This window comes from Saccoglossus kowalevskii, chromosome 1 (genome assembly GCF_978046115.1).
Source record: "Saccoglossus kowalevskii chromosome 1, keSacKowa6.1, whole genome shotgun sequence".
In the NCBI taxonomy this organism is placed as follows: Eukaryota; Metazoa; Hemichordata; class Enteropneusta; family Harrimaniidae; genus Saccoglossus; species Saccoglossus kowalevskii.
The window spans coordinates 3299851-3326590 of NC_140641.1; the positions used below are offsets into that span (position 1 = coordinate 3299851).

At 39.0% G+C, this 26740-nt stretch overlaps 1 protein-coding gene across 3 annotated transcripts; it reads right to left on the bottom strand.

The window, feature by feature from the left end:
* Nucleotides 1-668: 668 nt before the first annotated feature.
* Nucleotides 669-26502, bottom strand: LOC102804371 (sentrin-specific protease 3-like). Of its 3 annotated transcripts, XM_085498371.1 has the most exons (9): nt 26304-26502; nt 21918-22524; nt 19685-19778; nt 19395-19557; nt 14677-14799; nt 8749-8889; nt 7801-7935; nt 1566-1709; nt 669-1285 (listed from the first exon to the last, which is right to left on the bottom strand). In XM_085498371.1, the coding sequence occupies exons 1-8, from the start codon at nt 26355-26357 to the stop codon at nt 1602-1604; spliced, it is 1425 nt and encodes a 474-aa protein (XP_085354497.1). In that variant the 5' UTR covers nt 26358-26502; the 3' UTR covers nt 669-1285; nt 1566-1601. The 3 variants fall into 3 exon arrangements, with proteins under 3 accessions (XP_085354497.1, XP_085354491.1, XP_085354502.1); XM_085498365.1 differs by lacking the exon at nt 669-1285 and having other exon boundaries at nt 1487-1709; XM_085498376.1 differs by lacking the exon at nt 669-1285 and having other exon boundaries at nt 1487-1709; nt 26409-26494.
* Between the last annotated feature and the right edge of the window lie 238 nt (nt 26503-26740).

The window sequence follows — 26740 nt, forward strand, 5'->3', positions numbered from 1 at the left end:
GTCTGGATTGATCAAGTTCAAACTTCACACACACAAGGTACATCATGTCACAAATATGTATGTGCATTTGTTTCATGATCCCATTAACGATAGCCAAATGGCGGCCGCTTTAAGGCCGAAAATGCATTGAAATCGCACATTTTCACCATTCCGAACCCGGATCTCAGTTATGCATGGACGGATTTTGTTCAAATTCGGTACTTACATTAAACATAATAGGACCTTGATGCACGTCATTTTTTTTTTCCGGATCAAGTTCGAAATGGCCGACTGGCGGCCATTTTCTTAAAGAATTCAGTTCTGGATCCGTATCCAAGACATGTCTGGATTGATCAAGTTCAAACTTCACACACACATGGTGCATCATGTCACAAATAGATATGTGCATTTGTTTCATGATCCGCTTAGCAATAGCTGAATGATGGCCATTTTAAGGCCGAAAATGCATTAAAATCACGTATTTTCACAATTCCAGAACCGGATCTCAGTCATGCATGCATGGATTTTGTTCAGATTTAGTACAATGTGTTGTACATATGCAGGTGCATTTCGGTCATGATCTGCTTTGAATGTATATGTCACTCAAATATGAACGGAACGGGGACGTGTCATTGACAATGACTTGTTCATGTTATGCATCTCAGATAGACAAAAATTAGTTGCCAAGCTTCTTGTTTGAAAAGCAAATTTTTAATTAATTTTAATGTGTCTCCAATACTCTCAGCACACGAGAGTTCTTTCTAAGCTTTCTTTGATTTTAGTATGTATTTGGATTGATAATACAAAAAGACTGAGGTGTAGGTCTTAAGCAATTGGGGTAATTTTCAAATTAGGTACATATTGGTACTGATCTTTCACAACACAAAGGAATGTTTTTTAACATGTTCTCATTGCAATGTAGTAAGAATGTAAACTGTTATATCACGACTATTTTGCAAACAGAACTGAATTAATCTTTTTGTAAAATTAATACAATCCAATATATCACATATATTGATTATGACACAGCAATACATTCCTATCCAAAGTATGTTTTGATGATTATATGGATCTAGTGATTTATTGTATATTCTTAAAAGATCATACATAAAATTGAAATTGTTTCTAGTTTTATTTATTCAGTATTTTCTCCCATGTCTCATTGTGGTATTACTGTTCAGAAATAAAGTACTTATTTGCACTAAATACTTTGATGTGTAATATCAACCAATCAGTGCTACCCAGTCCCTAGTTTTTGAAGTGGAGAGAACAGTTTAAGGCCACACAGCTCTGCTCCCAAAGTGGCCTATAGAAAAAAACATGGAGTAATTAGGCAAGCAGTTTTCAAAGACAAGTCGCAAATAGCATGAATTGAACAAATCTGTGAAGGGTTCACCTGGAGTACATATATACCAAGTATTAAAGCAATCAGACTTTCACTTTTCAGGAAGAAGTTGAAAATTGACACAGACAACTCATCTTAACAACGTACTTAAAAATTGAGAACTTGTTTGTTGTGGTCATCAAATATTATATTTAACATAAATTACAACATTACCCAATGTGTGACCCAAAATTTATAATACCTCTTGCCATAATGATTTTGATAGATACAGTATAGTCTACAGTATATGGTTGTTTACAAGTTCCTTGTGCATTTGTCTTCTTATTTCTGGAATGTCATTTTGACTGAAATCAAGTGGCTGTTTCTGTAACAGCAACTTTGAGTACTGAAATATTAAAATGCAAAGTGTTACTTTGGTTTTAAAAAATTAGCAGTTCATCTAACAAACTTACAATAGTAGAACCCACCTCATCACAATCTCAGACTGCACCCACCTCATCACAACCTCAGACTGCACCAACCTCATCACAACCTCAGACTGCACGCACCTCATCACAACCTCAGACTGCACCAACCTCATCACAACCTCAGACTGCACTCACAACCTCATCACAACCTCAGACTGCACTCACAACCTCAGACTGCACCCACCTCATCACAACCCCAAACTGCACTCACCTCATCACAACCTCAGACTGCACTCACAACCTCAGACTGCACCCACCTCATCACAACTTCAGACTGCACCCACCTCATCACAACCTCAGACTGCACCCACGTCATCACAACCTCAGACTGCACCCATCTCATCACAACCTCAGACTGCGCCCATCTCATCACAACCTCAGACTGCACCCACCTCATCACAACCTCAGACTGCACTCACCTCATCACAACCTCAGACTGCACTCACCTCATCACAACCTCAGACTGCACCCATCTCATCACAACTTCAGACTGCACCCATCTCATCACAACTTCAGACTGCACCCATCTCATCACAACCTCGGACTGCACCCACCTCATCACAACCTTGGACTGCACCCACCTCATCACAACCTCGGACTGCACCCACCTCATCACAACCTCAGACTGCACCCACCTCATCACAACCCCAGACTGCACGCATCTCATCATAACCTCAGACTGTACTCACTTCATAGCAACCTCAGACTGCACCCATCTCATCACAACCTCAGACTGCACCCACCTCATCACAACCTCAGACTGCACCAAACTCATCACAACCCCGGACTGCACCAACCTCATCACAACCCCAGACTGCACCCACCTCATCACAACCTCAGACTGCACCCACCTCATAACAACCTCAGACTGCACACACCTCATAACAACCTCAGACTGCACTCACCTCATCATCAAAACCTGTGACTGCACGCACCTCATCATCACAACCTCAGACTGCACGCACCTCATCACAACCTCAGACTGCACCCATCTCATCACAACCTCAGACTGCACCCACATCATCACAACCTCAGACTGTACTCACTTCATAGCAACCTCAGACTGCACTCACCTCATCACATCCTCAGACTGCACCCACCTCATCACAACCTCAGACTGCACCCACCTCATCACAACCTCAAACTGCACCAACCTCAACACAACCCCAGACTGCACCAACCTCAGACTGCACCAACCTCATCACATCCTCAGACTGCACCTATCTCATCACATCCTCAGACTGCACTCACCTCATCACAACCTAAGACTGCACCCATCTCATCACAACCACAGACTGCTCCAACCTCATCATAACCTCAGACTGCACCAACCTCAGACTGCACCCATCTCATCACATCCTCAGACTGTACCCATCTCATCACAACTTCAGACTGCACCCATCTCATCACAACTTCAGACTGCACCCATCTCATCACAACTTCAGACTGCACCCATCTCATCACAACTTCAGACTGCACCCATCTCATCACAACTTCAGACTGCACCCATCTCATCACAACTTCAGACTGCACCCATCTCATCACAACTTCAGACTGCACCCATCTCATCACAACCTCGGACTGCACCCATTTTATCACAACCTCAGACTGCACCCACCTCATCACAACCTCAGACTGCACCAACCTCATCACAACCTCAGACTGCACCAACCTCATCACAACCCCAGACTGTACTCACTTCATAACAACCTCAGACTGCACCCATCTCATCACAACCTCAGACTGCACCCACCTCATCACAACCTCAGACTGCACCAAACTCATCACAACCCCAGACTGCACCCACCTCATCACAACCTCAGACTGCACCAAACTCATCACAACCCCAGACTGCACCCACCTCATCACAACCTCAGACTGCACTCACCTCATCACAACCTGAGACTGCACCCACCTCATCACAACTTCAGACTGCACCAACCTCATCACAACCCCAGACTGCACCAACCTCATCATAACCTCAGACTGCACCAACCTCATCACAACCTCAGACTGCACCCACCTCATCACAACCTCAGACTGCACCCACCTCATCACAACCTCAGACTGCACCCACCTCATCACAACCTCAGACTGCACCAATCTCATCACAACCTCAGACTGCACCAACCTCATCACAACCCCAGACTGCACCTATCTCATCACAACCTAAGACTGCACCCATCTCATCACAACCACAGACTGCACCAACCTCATCATAACCTCAGACTGCACCAACCTCATCATAACCTCAGACTGCACCAACCTCAGACTGCACCAACCTCATCACAACTTCAGACTGCACCAACCTCAGACTGCACCAACCTCATCATAACCTCAGACTGCACCAACCTCATCATAACCTCAGACTGCACCAACCTCATCATAACCTCAGACTGCACCAACCTCATCATAACCTCAGACTGCACCAACCTCAGACTGCACCAACCTCATCACAACCTCAGACTGCACCAACCTCAGACTGCACCAACCTCATCACATCCTCAGACTGTACCTATCTCATCACATCCTCAGACTGCACTCACCTCATCACAACCTAAGACTGCACCCATCTCATCACAACCACAGACTGCACCAACCTCATCATAACCTCAGACTGCACCAACCTCAGACTGCACCAAACTCATCACAACTTCAGACTGCACCAACCTCAGACTGCACCCATCTCATCACATCCTCAGACTGCACTCATCTCATCACAACTTCAGGCTGCACCCATCTCATCACAACTTCAGGCTGCACCCATCTCATCACAACTTCAGACTGCACCAACCTCATCATAACCTCAGACTGCACCAACCTCAGACTGCACCAACCTCATCACAACTTCAGACTGCACCAACCTCAGACTGCACCAACCTCATCATAACCTCAGACTGCACCCACCTCATCACAACCCCAGACTGCATGCATCTCATCATAACCTCAGACTGTACTCACTTCATAGCAACCTCAGACTGCACCCATCTCATCACAACCTCAGACTGCACCCACCTCATAACAACCTCAGACTGCACTCACCTCATCATCAAAACCTGTGACTGCACGCACCTCATCATCACAACCTCAGACTGCACGCACCTCATCACAACCTCAGACTGCACCCATCTCATCACAACCTCAGACTGCACCCACCTCATCACAACCTCAGACTGCACCCATCACATCACAACCTCAGACTGCACTCACCTCATCACATCCTCAGACTGCACCCACCTCATCACAACCTCAGACTGCACCCACCTCATCACAACCTCAAACTGCACCAACCTCAACACAACCCCAGACTGCACCAACCTCAGACTGCACCAACCTCATCACATCCTCAGACTGCACCTATCTCATCACATCCTCAGACTGCACCTATCTCATCACATCCTCAGACTGCACTCACCTCATCACAACCTAAGACTGCACCCATCTCATCACAACCACAGACTGCTCCAACCTCATCATAACCTCAGACTGCACCAACCTCAGACTGCACCCATCTCATCACATCCTCAGACTGCACCCATCTCATCACATCCTCAGACTGTACCCATCTCATCACAACTTCAGACTGCACCCATCTCATCACAACTTCAGACTGCACCCATCTCATCACAACTTCAGACTGCACCCATCTCATCACAACTTCAGACTGCACCCATCTCATCACAACTTCAGACTGCACCCATCTCATCACAACTTCAGACTGCACCCATCTCATCACAACCTCGGACTGCACCCATTTCATCACAACCTCAGACTGCACCCACCTCATCACAACCTCAGACTGCACCAACCTCATCACAACCTCAGACTGCACCAACCTCATCACAACCCCAGACTGTACTCACTTCATAACAACCTCAGACTGCACCCATCTCATCACAACCTCAGACTGCACCCACCTCATCACAACCTCAGACTGCACCAAACTCATCACAACCCCAGACTGCACCCACCTCATCACAACCTCAGACTGCACCAAACTCATCACAACCCCAGACTGCACCCACCTCATCACAACCTCAGACTGCACTCACCTCATCACAACCTGAGACTGCACCCACCTCATCACAACTTCAGACTGCACCAACCTCATCACAATCCCAGACTGCACCAACCTCATCATAACCTCAGACTGCACCAACCTCATCACAACCTCAGACTGCACCCACCTCATCACAACCTCAGACTGCACCCACCTCATCACAACCTCAGACTGCACCCACCTCATCACAACCTCAGACTGCACCAATCTCATCACAACCTCAGACTGCACCAACTTCATCACAACCCCAGACTGCACCTACTTCATCACAACCCCAGACTGCACCTATCTCATCACAACCTAAGACTGCACCCATCTCATCACAACCACAGACTGCACCAACCTCATCATAACCTCAGACTGCACCAACCTCATCACAACTTCAGACTGCACCAACCTCAGACTGCACCAACCTCATCATAACCTCAGACTGCACCAACCTCATCATAACCTCAGACTGCACCAACCTCATCATAACCTCAGACTGCACCAACCTCATCATAACCTCAGACTGCACCAACCTCAGACTGCACCAACCTCATCACAACCTCAGACTGCACCAACCTCAGACTGCACCAACCTCATCACATCCTCAGACTGTACCTATCTCATTACATCCTCAGACTGCACTCACCTCATCACAACCTAAGACTGCACCCATCTCATCACAACCACAGACTGCACCAACCTCATCATAACCTCAGACTGCACCAACCTCAGACTGCACCAAACTCATCACAACTTCAGACTGCACCAACCTCAGACTGCACCCATCTCATCACATCCTCAGACTGCACTCATCTCATCACAACTTCAGGCTGCACCTATCTCATCACAACTTCAGACTGCACCCATCTCATCACAACCTCAGACTGCACCCACCTCATCACAACCTCAGACTGCACCCATCTCATCACAACCTCAGACTGCACCCACCTCATCACAACCTCAGACTGCACCCACCTCATCACAACCTGTGACTGCACTCACCTCATCACAACCTGTGACTGCACTCACCTCATCATCACAACCTCAGACTGCACCCATCTCATCACAACCTCAGACTGCACCCACCTCATCACAACCTCGGACTGCACCCACCTCATCACAACCTCGGACTGCACCCACCTCATCACAACCTCGGACTGCACCCACCTCATCACAACCTCGGACTGCACCCACCTCATCACAACCTCAGACTGCACCCACCTCATCACAATCTGAGACTGCACCCACCTCATCACAACCTCAGACTGCACCAACCTCATCACAACCCCAGACTGCACCAACCTCATCATAACCTCAGACTGCACCAACCTCAGACTGCACCCACCTCATCACAACCTCAGACTGCACCCACCTCATCACAATCTGAGACTGCACCCACCTCATCACAACTTCAGACTGCACCAACCTCATCACAACCCCAGACTGCACCAACCTCATCATAACCTCAGACTGCACCAACCTCAGACTGCACCAACCTCATCACAACCTCAGACTGCTCCCATCTCATCACAACCTAAGACTGCATTCATCTCATCACAACTTCAGACTGCACCCATCATCACAAACTCAGACTGCACCCACCTCATCACAACCTCAGACTGCGCGCCCATCTCATCACAACCACAAACTGCACTCACCTCATCACAACCTCAGACTGCACCCATCTCATCACAGCCTCAGACTGCACCCACCTCATCACAACCTCAGACTGCACCCACCTCATCACAACCTCAGACTGCACCCACCTCATCACAACCTCAGACTGCACCCACCTCATCACAACCTCAGACTGCACCCACCTCATCACAACCTCAGACTGCACTCACCTCATCACAACCTAAGACTGCATCCATCTCATCACAACCTCAGACTGCACCCACCTAATCACAACCTCAGACTACACTACTAGTAACCTCATCACATCCTCAGACTGTACTCACCTGACAAACAAATACACCACAGTCATAACCATTGGTCTGTTGTGGAATTCCTTTCATGTATTTAGCCGTCCAACCACCAATCATTTCCAAATATTCATGAGACAATGCTTCTTTCTCAATGTAGCATATTAAAAGCTGTTTGTTGAAGAAAAATTAAAATTAACAAGTCATTGTCAATGACATAGTCCATGTAATATCCCCGTCGTGTTTTTAGTTACTTTGTCAAACAATGAAAAGCATAGTCAGATTATGTTTAAATATTAGAATAGTATTTAGCATATTAATACAATGCTTGATCAACCATCAACATGCACACTGGTACCATCAAGTTCACATTACTTTCACTGATTGGTTAATTAGGATTCACAGAATACAATGCTTGATCAATAATTAACATGCACACTGTTGTGCCACCAGGCGTTCAATTTTATTCGTTTTTAAAGATGAAAATGGTCGCCATTTCACTAAACTTCATTGAAATCCCAAAATAATTAAAAACAACATTCAACCAATTATATATCTTGTCTTTGTACCAAATTTAAACCCAATCTGTAAAATCTGTAACATGGGCAGAGCACTTCTAAAAAAACAAAATAGCCACCAGTCGGCTATTTTAAATTGAATCATGTAAATTGCATCAGTATCCCACTATGACCGACATCAATGCCAAGTTTGAATGAAATCGGTGAAGGCATGTCCAAGAAACAGTTGATGAAATGTCCAAATGTTGATTCTTGGTGTTTTTTGGGACAAAAATGGCCGCCAGTCAGTCAAAGGTCAACCAAATGACTTGTTTTTGTAACGGCTTTGAACAAAATCTGTCCAGGCGTCTCTGATCTATCAAATATTAAGGTAGCCGGACAAAAATATAATGACCTCATACCAAATGAATCCTCTCAAGGTCTTTCAGCAAGTGGAGTATTCATTACGAATCACACCTAGGTTTACCTGTAAACAATTATTATTGCATCGTCCTTGTATTGAGTCTAGAAAAGTGAGTGTTTTATCTGCCATCTCACAGACAACAAGCATCCAATGGTTGCCACCATGTATTGGAAATAACACCACTGTCTTTGTGAATAAATCTGTCTGAAAATGAAATAATAGTATGAACACTGTGTGGAACATATCACTGATAATGAAATAATAGTATGAACACTGTGTGGAACATATCACTGATAATGAAATAATAGTATGAACACTGTGGAACATATCACTGATAATGAAATAATAGTATGAACACTGTGTGGAACATATCACTGATAATGAAATAATAGTATGAGCACTGTGTGGAACATATCACTGATAATAAAATAATAGTATGAACACTGTGTGAAACATATCACTGATAATGAAATAATAGTATGAACACTGTGTGAAACATATCACTGATAATGAAATAATAGTATGAACACTGTGTGAAACATATCACTGATAATGAAATAATAGTATGAACACTGTGTGGAACATATCACTGATAATGAAATTATAATAGTATGAACACTGTGTGGAACATATCACTGATAATGAAATAATAGTATGAACACTGTGTGGAACATATCACTGATAATTAAATAATAGTATGAACACTGTGGAACATATCACTGATAATGAAATAATAGTATGAACACTGTGTGGAACATATCACTGATAATGAAATAATAGTATGAGCACTGTGTGGATCATATCACTGATAATGAAATAATAGTATGAACACTGTGTGGAACATATCACTGATAATGAAATAATAGTATGAACACTGTGTGGAACATATCACTGATAATGAAATAATAGTATGAACACTGTGTGAAACATATCACTGATAATGAAATAATAGTATGAACACTGTGTGGAACATATCACTGATAATGAAATAATAGTATGAGCACTGTGTGGATCATATCACTGATAATGAAATAATAGTATGAACACTGTGTGGAACATATCACTGATAATGAAATAATAGTATGAACACTGTGTGGAACATATCACTGATAATGAAATAATAGTATGAGCACTGTGTGGAACATATCACTGATAATAAAATAATAGTATGAACACTGTGTGAAACATATCACTGATAATGAAATAATAGTATGAACACTGTGTGAAACATATCACTGATAATGAAATAATAGTATGAACACTGTGTGAAACATATCACTGATAATGAAATAATAGTATGAACACTGTGTGGAACATATCACTGATAATGAAATAATAGTATGAACACTGTGTGGAACATATCACTGATAATGAAATAATAGTATGAACACTGTGGAACATATCACTGATAATTAAATAATAGTATGAACACTGTGGAACATATCACTGATAATGAAATAATAGTATGAACACTGTGTGGAACATATCACTGATAATGAAATAATAGTATGAGCACTGTGTGGAACATATCACTGATAATGAAATAATAGTATGAACACTGTGAAACATATCACTGATAATGAAATAATAGTATGAACACTGTGTGAAACATCACTGATAATGAAATAATAGTATGAACACTGTGTGGAACATATCACTGATAATGAAATAATAGTATGAACACTGTGTGGAACATATCACTGATAATGAAATAATAGTATGAACACTGTGTGGAACATATCACTGATAATTAAATAATAGTATGAACACTGTGGAACATATCACTGATAATGAAATAATAGTATGAACACTGTGTGAAACATATCACTGATAATGAAATAATAGTATGAACACTGTGTGGAACATATCACTGATAATGAAATAATAGTATGAACACTGTGGAACATATCACTGATAATGAAATAATAGTATGAACACTGTGTGGAACATATCACTGATAATGAAATAATAGTATGAACACTGTGTGAAACATATCACTGATAATGAAATAATAGTATGAACACTGTGTGGAACATATCACTGATAATGAAATAATAGTATGAACACTGTGTGAAACATCACTGATAATGAAATAATAGTATGAACACTGTGTGGAACATATCACTGATAATGAAATAATAGTATGAACACTGTGTGGAACATATCACTGATAATGAAATAATAGTATGAACACTGTGTGGAACATATCACTGATAATGAAATAATAGTATGAGCACTGTGTGGAACATATCACTGATAATAAAATAATAGTATGAACACTGTGAAACATATCACTGATAATGAAATAATAGTATGAACACTGTGTGAAACATATCACTGATAATGAAATAATAGTATGAACACTGTGTGGAACATATCACTGATAATGAAATAATAGTATGAACACTGTGTGGAACATATCACTGATAATGAAATAATAGTATGAACACTGTGTGGAACATATCACTGATAATGAAATAATAGTATGAACACTGTGTGGAACATATCACTGATAATGAAATAATAGTATGAGCACTGTGTGGATCATATCACTGATAATGAAATAATAGTATGAACACTGTGTGGAACATATCACTGATAATGAAATAATAGTATGAACACTGTGTGGAACATATCACTGATAATGAAATAATAGTATGAACACTGTGTGAAACATATCACTGATAATGAAATAATAGTATGAACACTGTGTGGAACATATCACTGATAATGAAATAATAGTATGAGCACTGTGTGGATCATATCACTGATAATGAAATAATAGTATGAACACTGTGTGGAACATATCACTGATAATGAAATAATAGTATGAACACTGTGTGGAACATATCACTGATAATGAAATAATAGTATGAGCACTGTGTGGAACATATCACTGATAATAAAATAATAGTATGAACACTGTGTGAAACATATCACTGATAATGAAATAATAGTATGAACACTGTGTGAAACATATCACTGATAATGAAATAATAGTATGAACACTGTGTGAAACATATCACTGATAATGAAATAATAGTATGAACACTGTGTGGAACATATCACTGATAATGAAATAATAGTATGAACACTGTGTGGAACATATCACTGATAATTAAATAATAGTATGAACACTGTGGAACATATCACTGATAATGAAATAATAGTATGAACACTGTGTGGAACATATCACTGATAATGAAATAATAGTATGAGCACTGTGTGGATCATATCACTGATAATGAAATAATAGTATGAACACTGTGTGGAACATATCACTGATAATGAAATAATAGTATGAACACTGTGTGGAACATATCACTGATAATAAAATAATAGTATGAACACTGTGTGAAACATATCACTGATAATGAAATAATAGTATGAACACTGTGTGAAACATATCACTGATAATGAAATAATAGTATGAACACTGTGTGAAACATATCACTGATAATGAAATAATAGTATGAACACTGTGTGGAACATATCACTGATAATGAAATAATAGTATGAACACTGTGTGGAACATATCACTGATAATTAAATAATAGTATGAACACTGTGGAACATATCACTGATAATGAAATAATAGTATGAACACTGTGTGGAACATATCACTGATAATGAAATAATAGTATGAGCACTGTGTGGATCATATCACTGATAATGAAATAATAGTATGAACACTGTGTGGAACATATCACTGATAATGAAATAATAGTATGAACACTGTGTGGAACATATCACTGATAATGAAATAATAGTATGAACACTGTGTGAAACATATCACTGATAATGAAATAATAGTATGAACACTATGTGAAACATATCACTGATAATGAAATAATAGTATGAACACTGTGTGAAACATCACTGATAATGAAATAATAGTATGAACACTGTGTGGAACATATCACTGATAATGAAATAATAGTATGAACACTGTGTGGAACATATCACTGATAATGAAATAATAGTATGAACACTGTGTGGAACATATCACTGATAATTAAATAATAGTATGAACACTGTGGAACATATCACTGATAATGAAATAATAGTATGAACACTGTGTGGAACATATCACTGATAATGAAATAATAGTATGAGCACTGTGTGGAACATATCACTGATAATGAAATAATAGTATGAACACTGTGTGGAACATATCACTGATAATGAAATAATAGTATGAACACTGTGAAACATCACTGATAATGAAATAATAGTATGAACACTATGTGAAACATATCACTGATAATGAAATAATAGTATGAACACTGTGTGAAACATATCACTGATAATGAAATAATAGTATGAACACTGTGTGGAACATATCACTGATAATGAAATAATAGTATGAACACTGTGGAACATATCACTGATAATGAAATAATAGTATGAACACTGTGTGGAACATATCACTGATAATGAAATAATAGTATGAACACTGTGTGAAACATATCACTGATAATGAAATAATAGTATGAACACTGTGTGGAACATATCACTGATAATGAAATAATAGTATGAACACTGTGTGAAACATATCACTGATAATGAAATAATAGTATGAACACTATGTGAAACATCACTGATAATGAAATAATAGTATGAACACTGTGTGAAACATATCACTGATAATGAAATAATAGTATGAACACTGTGTGGAACATATCACTGATAATGAAATAATAGTATGAACACTGTGTGGAACATATCACTGATAATGAAATAATAGTATGAACACTGTGTGGAACATATCACTGATAATGAAATAATAGTATGAACACTGTGTGGAACATATCACTGATAATGAAATAATAGTATGAAATATTCATATGTATGCATGCTCACCCATCAAATCTTGTGACTCGTATGTATGCATGCTCACCCATCAAATCTTGTGACTCATATGTATGCATGCTCACCCATCAAATCTTGTGACTCATATGTATGCATGCTCACCCATCAAATCTTGTAACTCGTATGTATGCATGCTCACCCATCAAATCTTGTAACTCATATGTATGCATGCTCACTCATCAAATCTTGTAACTCATATGTATGCATACTCACCCATCAAATCTTGTAACTCATATGTATGCATGCTCACCCATCAAATCTTGTAACTCATATGTATACATGCTCACCCATCAAATCTTGTAACTCATATGTATGCATGCTCACCCATCAAATCTTGTAACTCATATGTATGCATGCTCACCCATCAAATCTTGTAACTCATATGTATGCAAGCTCACTCATCAAATCTTGTAACTCATATGTATGCATGCTCACCCATCAAATCTTGTAACTCGTATGTATGCATGCTCACCCATCAAATCTTGTAACTCGTATGTATGCATGCTCACCCATCAAATCTTGTAACTCATATGTATGCATGCTCACCCATCAAATCTTATAACTCATATGTATGCAAGCTCACCCATCAAATCTTGTAACTCATATGTATGCATGCTCACCCATCAAATCTTGTGATATTACGCCAATGTATGACAGCATTGAAATGCTCATTAATATTAATATTAATAGCAAGGGAACTCTTACAAGAGACAGTTGTAACGCTATAGATGAAAATGAATGGACAGAAACCATACTTCTCTATTGACTATGAAAATCAGGTGTATACACAAATGTTGCCACAAATATATTTCATATACTTAGCCAACAATATCATCTGGTAATTGGATTTCAGGAAACCAATTGATATTTATCAGATTTTGATGCAACATTGTTTGCAATACAGCTGACCATCTAAATGTACAAACAGTCACAGTAATTAGATAAAGACTTTATATAAATATAAGTCCAATACAAACACTGTCTGAGTTAAGGTATGATAACTCCCACATTTGGTTTTTGGTGATGTGAAATGAAAGTGAAACAACTATTGAGTGCCTCTGTAGAGATAATATGGCATAGTTATACGTTTGGCAGTACAGTGATATAATAATATGCTACCTTTTTCACCCATTTTTTTACAGAGTCATAACCATGCTTTTTGAGTTTGGTGTAGAAGTAGGTTGGGAAGATAAATACATCACGCTGTCTAGACATTAATAATTGATTGTAAGCATTAATCACCTAGAAAACAATAAAAAAATACATTGGTTACTTGACTTATCTTAAACAAGCCATGCATGGCACAGTCCCCATTAGTTATCAAATATAAGATATATGGTTTTGTTTATAGTAATATAGTTGGAACATAAACTCGTCAGAAGTATGGATCCAGAAGATGATTATCAGTAATATGATTTTTTTAACATTAAAATGTTGTATCTTGTATCTGATTTTCAAACAAGTACTTGTCCATATTGAGAGATATTGCTCTGGAAAAGCAAAAATAAACACAAAATAGCCACTGGTTGGCCATTTTAAATACATCTGTATATCTATGACATGATATATAATGAATACATAAAATTTGAGACATGGCCCTAGAACCGCATTTGTTAAAACAAATTCACCATGTTCAATTACCCACCATAGACTCCAGTCAGTCAAAATTTTGAAGTGTAGGCAGAATCAGACGCCATTAGGGTTTCCAAGCGAACCAAAAAAGATAAAAAGGGTGTCCCAGATCAGGGTTGAGACCAGTGAAGAAACTGTGTTCTACCTTGCCAGTGCTATCCTCGGAATAAAGTCAAGTGCTACACGGTGACAGGGTTTGGTATGCCCAAAGACGCTAGACCCAAACTCTGGGTAAGTAACTTTCAAAAGAAGAGACCGAAACAGTTCTGCATTAGCTAGGGCATAGGTTCAAAAGCGAGACCTGGGAGGTTCCAAGGAGCGCTTGGGAAAGGAGTGTGCAGCTAGCTCCACATGTATTCCAGGTACCAGAGGAGAATTTGCTTCGCTAGGACTGACAACGATGGGGATCTAGTCACCCCCACCTTGTCGCTATAGGAGACCATCGCTGTGTTGTCCATGCAAAGCAAGACTATGTGGCCTTGACTATGGGTAGAAAGGTGAATCCGTGCTAAGCGCACTTCTTTCAGTTCGAGCCAGTTGATATGGCAGCCCTGAATCTAACACAGGGGCCATATTTTCCATTGGGTTTGTTCGTCCAAAAGGTGAGCTCCCTAACATGTGAGGGAGGCATCTGTTTCCAGAGTCATAGTCGTGGTGAGTGGGTCTAAAGGGACCCCCTGCCTGAGGTTGGCAATTGGTCAGAGAGTGTTACTCGCCTCTCCAGTTCCCCATATGAAAATATCTGCTTACAACTGGTTTTTAATCCATGTCGAAAACGTGCACAAAATGGTCATTCTGTGCATGTTTTCGACATGGCTTATCAGCCACCTCAAGTGCCAAATCCATGAAATAAACAACCAATGTCAATAGAGTAGATTAGGTGTTAAAAATGGATTGTATTGGCAAACTAACTTCTGCATGGGTTTGTCTCTAAACGCGTGCTTTTTGGTTCATTTAATCATCATTTTTTAACCCTCAAAACCTAATATTACATGTAAGAACGAAAAATTTCTGTTGAGATTTCATGTTTTCCTTGTAAAACGGATGCTGGCTGTTCCCTCTCTGGACTTCCTCCCCGCGTATACTAGAACTACCAACTCCTACCATGTCCTCACTTGGTGATGCATCAAACAAAAGAGTCACATACGTTACATCATTTTCCTATTTTTAAAAATAGAGTCTGGCACACAAATACACATCGTTCATTGGTAATACACTGGGCCAATGTAAAATTTATCATCAGGTTTTACGACAAGTTGGGCATTTAATGGTGGAGTTTTAATGGAAACATCGATAACATATCAAAAGCTTGGAATGTCACCTGTCTATTACGGAGCACACAAAAGTGAAAAAATTAAAAATCTAAACTCAAAATTAAATTAGGTTTTAATTTATGTTTATGCAATGCATTCTCAATGGAACATCCTGTGATGTTTATTTGACAGGGGAGCACTGGCCACAGGCGGAAGTCGGCCCTGTTGTTCACCCATTTCCAGCGATCGTCAAGCTATAAAACGGGCAACAGTACTCATTTCACCCATTCTCCCACTTTTATCGCTTTTCAATCAACCGCACTCACTTATTAAAAACAGTGATCGCTTGACTAAACACTGATCACTGGCACGTGAATTCAATGTGTATTAACCATTAACCAATGTGTATTAACGCGCAATTGAAAAATTAAGCAGAAATTATTCAACAAGCGGTTGCAAAAGTCAGTGAGAAAAAGAAATGATCAAAAAGCAGAAGTGAGCAGGAGGTTGGGTGAAATTAGTGCTGTACATTCTAGTCCTTGGTAATAAATATGATCGACCAAGATCTATCATTCTGAAGCACGCCAATGACAGAAAAAATGCAGTTATGAATATTGATCCTATTCTTATTTTTTAAACGAGCCAAAAAAAATGTATGCTGCTCAAGCATGGGTCAGAGAACTAGTATACCCCAGATCACTCATTTTGATGAATGGTCTGGGTGTGGGGCTTGTGGGTAAGACTAGAAAATGGATTACGATGAGGTTGTGATTATTACGAATTTTTACTATTGAAATGAAATTATCACATCTAGGGGTGAATTGTAAATAGGTGAAGTGATGTTAAAAAACATAAGTTGTTCATCATCTTGCATACACCGTAACAACAAATAATTACTTTTCAACACAGATCTCCAGTCAAGAGAGTGGCGTCTGGATGTAACCCCTGGAGTAAAACGCATAATTAGAAATCTCCACTGCTCATCGCCGCGATACACAAGGCACCGGTAGACAAGCAGGAGGACTTTTCGCCCATGCTACACACCACTCATTCACGCTCACATTACTGTACGCGTGACTACTACAAACTAGAGCGACGCAATCAGTCTCGGTAATTTACACGCGGCCTTGGAAAGCAACATAGGCCTCGGAACCCCAGTTGATACAAAACAAAAAACACTAGGCAAAACCCCAAGCCCCGCACACAGTCGAAATACAAATAGCATTGCTGTGTTGGTTGCAAGCTGGTAATTCCCTGTGGCAACTACTGTATGATTGCCTTGATCTTTGCTATCCATTTCTAACAACACATTGGTAACAAGCCATGCATGACACAGTCCCCGTTATCGAATTTAAGATATATAGTTTTGTTTATAGGAATATAGCTGGAATATGCGTCAACCCAGTTTTTTTTCTTTCTTGTAAGCATAGCACACAAATGGACGACTAGGGGGTAAAAAAATAAGAAAGACTTATCCTACCAGCCACAGCGTCAGCTGCCACGTAGGTGACAGCTTGTCAGATCAAAAACTCGGACAGGAAAAAATCTGTGACTGATTGCAACGTTTTTATCGGACACCACACTCGGATGCGTAGAAAAACAAGACTGGCTTGGTAGCTAATATTAACTCAGTCACGAGGTTCGTGACGTAAGGGAAAATCTTGAGGTCATGGGGCTTCCCCTGACCTAGATTTCTCTCTCCGTCATTGGCTGAATCACAGATTAATGCCTACAGTTCAAAATAATTGAATGTAGTGAATTTACAGCTACTACAGAGTAGAGTTACAGCAACTATAGAATAGTTACAGCTACTAAAAACTTCAGTTTACAGCTACTACAGAGTAGAGTTCCAGCTACTACAGAGTAGAGTTACAGCTACTACAGAGTAGAGTTACAGCTACTACAGAGTAGAGTTACAGCTACTACAGAGCAGAATTACAGCTACTACAGAGTAGTACAGCTACTACAGAGTAGTTACAGCTACTACAGAGTAGTACAGCTACTACAGAGTAGAGTTACAGCTACTACAAAGTAGAGTTACAGCTACTACAGAGTAGAGTTACAGCTACTACAGAGTAGAGTTACAGCTACTACAGAGTAGAGTTACAGCTACTACAGAGCAGAATTACAGCTACTACAGAGTAGTACAGCTACTACAGAGCAGAATTACAGCTACTACAGAGTAGAGTTACAGCTACTACAAAGTAGAGTTACAGCTACTACAAAGTAGAGTTACAGCTACTACAAAGTAGAGTTGCAGCTACTACAAAGTAGAGTTGCAGCTACTACAAAGTAGAGTTACAGCTACTACAAAGTAGAGTTGCAGCAAATACAAAGTAGAGTTGCAGCTACTACAAAGTAGAGTTGCAGCTACTACAAAGTAGATTTGCAGCTACTACAAAGTAGAGTTGCAGCTACTACAAAGTAGAGTTGCAGCTACTACAAAGTAGAGTTGCAGCTACTACAAAGTAGAGTTGCAGCTACTACAAAGTAGAGTTGCAGCTACTACAAAGTAGATTTGCAGCTACTACAAAGTAGAGTTGCAGCTACTACAAAGTAGAGTTGCAGCTACTACAAAGTAGAGTTGCAGCTACTACAAAGTAGAGTTGCAGCTACTACAAAGTAGAGTTGCAGCTACTACAAAGTAGAGTTGCAGCTACTACAAAGTAGAGTTGCAGCTACTACAAAGTAGAGTTGCAGCTACTACAAAGTAGAGTTGCAGCTACTACAAAGTAGAGTTGCAGCTACTACAAAGTAGAGTTGCAGCTACTACAAAGTAGAGTTGCAGCTACTACAAAGTAGAGTTGCAGCTACTACAAAGTAGAGTTGCAGCTACTACAAAGTAGAGTTGCAGCTACTACAAAGTAGAGTTGCAGCTACTACAAAGTAGAGTTGCAGCTACTACAAAGAGTTACAGCAATATAATATATACTGCAGATTAAGATTGCTTACATTATCATTCAACCAATTACTTCCATGTAGTGTGTGCAGATCTTCAGATGACAATTGATAGGAGCCAACTACTGCAGCGTATGCTGTCATTCTTTGATCCTCCTCTAACCAGGTTGTTGGATTATCCAGTAAATTATGAACAATGGACTCTATGAGATTATACCTGAAACATTAAATGTGATTGCATCTATCAACAGTATAGATCATGTGCTGAGATTTATTAACACAGTTATTTTACTCACATGTTGATATCATATTGATAAGTAGTAATGAGTGTAGATGTCACTTACCTGTCAGACAGGTCTCTTTCAAAGATTCTTTGCATCTCTGCAATCACATAGTTTACATCTATTTTACTCAAATGTTGATGTCTTCTGAGATAAACTATACACATGCAATAAAGATATATAAACCTTAAAGATGTTGCTATAATATTCAAATACAATAGACATGGTATTTGTTTGGAAGAACTCAGTGAGAGAAACTTTTAAATAACAATATTAAGGATCAGAAAATTTAAAATGGGTATTTATTTAGGGGAACTCAGTGAGAGAAAGCGTTAAATAAGGATATTAAGGAGTTTTCCCAGAAGTAAAGTAAATATATTCCCAAATAAGGTGTTCTAAATTATTTCAAACTACCGGTATATATTTTAGTTAGCCACATGATTGTTAAGAAAATAAATCAATAATTGAGATTTTGAATCAGTATTGTGAAGAAATTAAAATGCAACTTTTCTGGTTTGTTCAGCAGATCTAAGTATGTGTTTTACTAGACTGCGGTGTCCGTTTTTACATTCGGGCAGTAAAATCTTGACAATGTGTAAATTTATAAAAGAATCCCGAAGACATATTGTTCATTTATATTGCCGAGTAATATTATTTTACATTAATATTGAATTGCAGGAAAATGGACGAAATGTACAATGGACGACAAACCATAGTAGTTGCGGTAATATCTGACAGTGAGATACCATGGTTATATGTTGTAGATAATATAAAGCTATAATTTCCACTCATTAGTAATTTAGTTGGTGATTACAATGGTCGGCAATTGCCATTTAAACCGAATCTAACTGTTTTCAGGTCTTGATTTGCCTATGTAGAAGATACAGTTACTATACATTGTACAAACATGATTAACATAATCTCTGTTGGTCTGTTTCCTGTGACATGAGCATTTTCAGACTCGCTTGTCAAAAAAAATGTGATTTTGGATGTCTTTGAGGATAGTTTTTGACAAAACAATGTAACCAATCTCACTATGAATACAGTAAGTATTTTACTCCTGAAAAACCTCTACTACATCCTTACGGGTCAGAAAAATGTAAATGGATTTTCATTTCTGGTCAGGCAGAGGATGGGAAATTGTAAATCTAATTTATCAATAGTTATATCTAGTACATATCATTTTTATTGTATAGCCCACATTTTCAGTAGTGGCAAACCTGACCATATAAACTCTGCAAGCAGTCTTCTACCATATCATATATATATATATATAATTCATAAAATGTATATTACCATAGTGTGACGTCTACCTGTATGATAATTTATAATCCTTTGCGTACAGAAATGCACAAAGCAATACAACATTGTAAATATATCAATAACTTTGTCCAGTACATGGGTTTTGTACACCTTTCAAAACACTACCAACTTGTTAACGTGTACCAATATAGAATTTATGAAGTCAAAGCCTGAGACTGAAAATACCTACTATGCCTAGATGTACCACTGGACACTACAATTACTTACTAAATCATCAACCAATCCAGTTTGTGCAATTGACTAAAAGCTGGATTACACAAATTAAATTTATCAGATGAAAATTCATCTGTTTAATCTGAAGAAAAAATAGATGTTACGTGGTCAGATTTATCTCATCTGATTAATCCAATGAAATTAAACATATCAAATATTACTATCACCACCATATTGTTACGAACACCAAAATATCAACATTGCCAGCTAAGTTGCTGACTGGTTTACTAAGCACTCAATCAATGGTGTGCCGTTTTTCTAAATGCCACACACACCAGCGACTGTGTCCTGACATTTCAGACCATGTCAGTAATAACTTTGCCAGTTATTATATTGAAATTTATACGATTGAATGAAATAAATTGAAAGGCAATCGTATCATGATCTTTTATTCCCTGTTAGTTTGACATCTCCTATTGAAGTTGGTATGACCCAACTTATTCTAATCGCGTAATGATCTCCAAGCACGCTTAGCAAACCAGTCAGCAACATACCTGGCAATGTTGCTTGTTTGTTCGGAACAATATGGTGGTGACAGTAAAAAAAAAATATCAGACATTAAATTCTGCAGTTAATGGCACCTTCTGATGAATGTGGTTGTTTTTCTGAAAAGCTAAGGATGCTTCCATCCAACTGCCAGCACAAAACTTGATACAAACAGACAAGAAAGCCTCTTACCAGCTGCCAGGACAAAGTAAGCCCCCTTAATGCCAGTGAAAATTTAATTGCAAAGTTATTCAACCCTCAATGTGTTCCTTACCTTTGATGTTAGAGATCAACTTTTTCTTTGAAATGTCTTTTTCTCCTGTCATTTTTACTATGACAACATCATCATCACTGCTCCCCACATCATTATGTAAATTGGTGTCATACAACCCATCACACACAGGGGCTAACTTTTGTTGACTATCAATCCCTGCAGCAGACTTTTGTTCAAATCTTGGACCATCTGTATTTTTTTTTCTTCTGCTTCTCACTTTTCTTATTGGATGTCCAACATCATCCTCAATTCCAGCATTTTCAGTTTCGTGGTCTACAATTTTAGGTTCACTAATAACTGTTTTAGAATGTTCAATTTTATTATTAGATTTTTGCTTTTTAACTGTCTTTCTTCGTGAAGTTGATCTAATGGTAAATGTTGGTTCAGTAGAATGAACAGCATTTTTGATTAAGCACGCAGGACTACCAATAGTGTTTACAATTACTCGCTGTCCATCTTTCAAACACTTTCCAACTTTGTCTCTCAGCTTCAGCTTCTGGGACTGTGCATTGTACACAGACACACAATAATCTTCAATCACCTTAGCTTTCACGAGCTCATCCAGCAATTGTTCAACACTGCTTTTACTGGAAACACGCATTTTTTTCTGAAAAAATTCAAACAGGAATGCAAATGAATCAGCTAGGGTTTGCATAGGTTGTAGTGTTTCTAGAGGATCATATAGGTTGTGGTGCAGTGAGCCCACCAGCATTTAAAAATGTCCTATCAGTTTAGAAAGTACAAGACAATTACCCATCCATGTGTGACTTCACAGACATAGTGTTTTCAATGAATGTTCATGAATTGTCTGTTATAAAAAAATTACTTTAATTTTTTTTAAACAATTGGCCTAAAAAAAAACTGGGAAAAAAACATATGAGGCAAATGTCTCATGTCTAGTGAGAACATCGGTGTGGTGTATCTAGAGAGTGGCATAAGCTATGATGTATCTAGAAGTTTGCATATGTTCTGTATCTAACAAATTCAGTTGTATAGATTGTGGTGTATCTGGAGGATATCCTGGGTTGTTGTGTATCTGGAGGCTTGCGTATGTTGTGGTGTATCTATAGCCTTGCATACATGGACTGTGATAGGGGCTTAGTATCATAATTTCGACAGACGATCCCCCTGATGAAAGCCATGCACAGTGACCATAACAATGATTTTGATCACTGCAGTCACTTTGGAGATGTGGAATATTCTGGGTAATCTCACATTAAAATGTAGTCTTCCAAAATGGTGAACGTATGTCCTCAAAACAGGCATTTTGAACAAAATTATTCAGTTTTTTTCTTGTAATGGCACCCAAAATGGTGATCAAATGATACTGTTGGATCAATAAATATCTATTTGAATAATCAAATCAGGTATTTCAGAGTGACCATCTTAAATGCATCCAAAAACAGTTATGTTCCAATGCATGGTCCCTATTTGTGTCAATCGAATACAAAACTACTGAATGAGAGAGATGTTTGTAGGATCATTGTCCATTAGTTCACCTTGATTAACACATAGCTATATGTAAAGCTAAGGTGTATCTAGAGAGTTGCATAGGGTGTGGTGTATCTGGGAGTTGATTTTTATTTTTGTCTGGAGTGTTGTATATGTTGTGGTATAACTGGAGTGTTGTACAGATTGTGGTATAACTGGAGGGTTGTATAGGTTGTAGTATAACTGGATGGTTGTATAGGTTGTGGTATAACTGGAGTGTTGTATAGGTTGTGGTATAACTGGATGGTTGTATAGGTTGTAGTATAACTGGATGGTTGTATAGGTTGTGGTATAACTGGAGGGTTGTATAGGTTGTAGTATAACTGGATGGTTGTATAGGTTGTAGTATAACTGGAGGGTTGTATAGGTTGTAGTATAACTGGATGGTTGTATAGGTTGTAGTATAACTGGATGGTTGTATAGGTTGTGGTATAACTGGAGTGTTGTATAGGTTGTGGTATAACTGGATGGTTGTATAGGTTGTGGTATATTTACAGGATTGCATGTTGATGTAGTGTTCTATTATGTTGTATATTTACAGGGTTGCATGTTGATGGGGTTGTATAATTATGGTGTATCTAGCAGGTATTTAAGCTGTGGTGTATCTAGAAGGTAGTATAAGTTGTGGTGTATCTAGCAGGTAGTATAAGTTGTGGTGTATCGAGCAGGTTCTATAAGCTGTGGTATATCTAGCAGGTAATATAAGCTGTGGTATATCTAAAAGGTAGTATAAGTTGTGGTGTATCTAGCAGGTAGTATAAGTTGTGGTGTATCGAGCAGGTTCTATAAGCTGTGGTATATCTAGCAGGTAGTATAAGCTGTGGTATATCTAGAAGGTAGTATAAGTTGCGTATCTAGCAGGTAGTACAAGTTGTGGTGTATCTAGTAGGTAGTATAAGTTGTGGTGTATCTAGAAGGTAGTATAAGTTGTGGTGTATCTAGCAGGTAGTATGAGTTGTGGTGTATCTAGCAGGTAGTATGAGTTGTGGTGTATCTAGCAGGTTGTATAAGTTGTGGTATATCTAGCAGGTTGTATAAGTTGTGGTGTGTCTAGCAGGTTGTATAAGTTGTGGTGTATCTAGAAGGTAGTATAAGTTGTGGTGTATCGAGCAGGTTCTATAAGCTGTGGTATATCTAGCAGGTTGTATAAGTTGTGGTGTATCTAGCAGGTTGCATAAGTTGTGGTGTGTCTGGCATCTAGTATAAGTTGTGGTGTATCTAGAAGGTAGTACAAGTTGTGGTGTATCTAGAAGGTAGTATAAGTTGTGGTGTATCTAGCAGGTAGTATAAGTTGTGGTGTATCTAGAAGGTAGTATAACTTGTGGTGTGTCTAGCAAGTTGTATAAGTTGTGGTGTATCTAGAAGGTAGTATAAGTTGTGGTGTATCTAGCAGGTTGTACAAGTTGTGGTGTATCGAGCAGGTTGTATAAGTTGTGGTGTATCAAGCAGGTTGTATAAGTTGTGGTGTATCTAGCAGGTTGCATAAGTTGTGTGTCTGGCACCTAGTATAAGTTGTGGTGTATCTAGAAGGTAGTATAAGTTGTGGTGTATCTAGAAGGTAGTATAAGTTGTGGTGTATCTAGAAGGTAGTATAAGTTGTGGTGTATCTAGCAGGTAGTATAAGTTGTGGTGTATCTAGAAGGTAGTATAAGTTGTGGTGTGTCTAGCAGGTTGTATAAGTTGTGGTGTATCTAGAAGGTAGTATAAGTTGTGGTGTATCTAGCAGGTTGTATAAGTTGTGGTGTATCTAGCAGGTTGTATAAGTTGTGGTGTATCGAGCAGGTTGTATAAGTTGTGGTGTATCAAGCAGGTTGTACAAGTTGTAGTGTATCTAGCAGGTTGCATAAGTTTTGGTGTGTCTGGCACCTAGTACATTTTGTATAAATTGTGGTGTATCTAGAAGGTAGTATAAGTTGTGGTGTGTCTAGAAGGTAGTACAAGTTGTGGTGTATCTAGAAGGTAGTACAAGTTGTGGTGTATCTAGAAGGTAGTACAAGTTGTGGTGTATCTAGAAGGTAGTATAAGTTGTGGTGTGTCTAGCAGGTTGTATAAGTTGTGGTTTATCGAGCAGGTTGTATAAGTTGTGGTGTATCTAGCAGGTTGCATAAGTTGTGGTGTGTCTGGCACCTAGTATAAGTTGTGGTGTATCTAGAAGGTAGTACAAGTTGTGGTGTATCTAGCAAGTTGCATAAGTTGTGGTGTGTCTGGCACCTAGTATAAGTTGTGGTGTATCGAGCAGGTTGTATAAGTTGTGGTGTATCTAGCAGGTTGTATAAGTTGTGGTGTATCGAGCAGGTTGTATAAGTTGTGGTGTACCAAGCAGGTTGTATAAGTTGTGGTGTATCTAGCAGGTTGCATAAGTTGTGGTGTGTCTGGCACCTAGTATATGTTGTGGTGTATCTAGAAGGTAGTATAAGTTGTGGTGTATCTAGCAGGTTGCATAAGTTGTGGTGTGTCTGGCACCTAGTAGAAGTTGTGGTGTAACGAGCAGGTTGTATAAGTTGTGGTGTATCTAGAAGGTAGTATAAGTTGTGGTGTATCTAGCAGGTTGTATAAGTTGTGGTGTATCGAACAGGTTGTATAAGTTGTGGTGTACCAAGCAGGTTGTATAAGTTGTGGTGTATCTAGCAGGTTGTATAAGTTGTGGTGTATCTAGAAGGTAGTATAAGTTGTGGTGTGTCTGGCACCTAGTATAAGTTGTGGTGTGTCTAGAAGGTAGTATAAGTTGTGGTGTGTCTGGCACCTAGTATAAGTTGTGGTGTATCTAGAAGGTAGTATAAGTTGTGGTGTATCTGGAAGGCAGTGTAAGTTGTCGTGTATCGAGAAGGTAGTATATCACCCCCCACATGATTTCAAAGGGTCGCCCCTGATAAGCTCATCAGCAACATGACGAACCTGTGCATGTTTTCCATCTACGAACGGAGTCAGTGTGATAGCACTATGAGCCATGGTGTTCACCTTGTAACGCTTCTTTATGATTATGTCATGCGCACAGTTTACCTCGACAAGAAAAAAATGTGGGCGCCGCCATTGTTATCACCCTTGAACTCGGAATGAAGTTTTAAATCTCGCGATACCTCTATAATTGCGTCACCAATATGGCGGCTGCCAACTCACAGAAGTCGTTTGATAGAAAATATCTTTCCGCCAGTAACATATAAAGTTCCGTATTCTACAAAATACTAATTTTGTAAATCATTACTGCTTCCATTGTAAGTCTTTACATTGGCTTCTTACTTCGAAAGTAAATTAAAAGCTGTTATATTTTTTAAGTTTGTGAAATACTGAGAACTTCATTTTGTCGGACGGCTACAATAAATATCAAACATGAA

Coding starts and splice junctions, on each gene's coding strand:
- LOC102804371 (XM_085498371.1), bottom strand. CDS start 26,357: ATGGCTCATAGTGCTATCACACTGACTCCGTTCGTAGATGGAAAACAT. Junction 22,525..26,303: donor TAGATGGAAAACATGCACAG/GTTCGTCATGTT, acceptor GAATTTTTTCAG/AAAAAAATGCGTGTTTCCAG. Junction 14,800..19,394: donor GTAATTGGTTGAATGATAAT/GTAAGCAATCTT, acceptor ATTGTTTTCTAG/GTGATTAATGCTTACAATCA.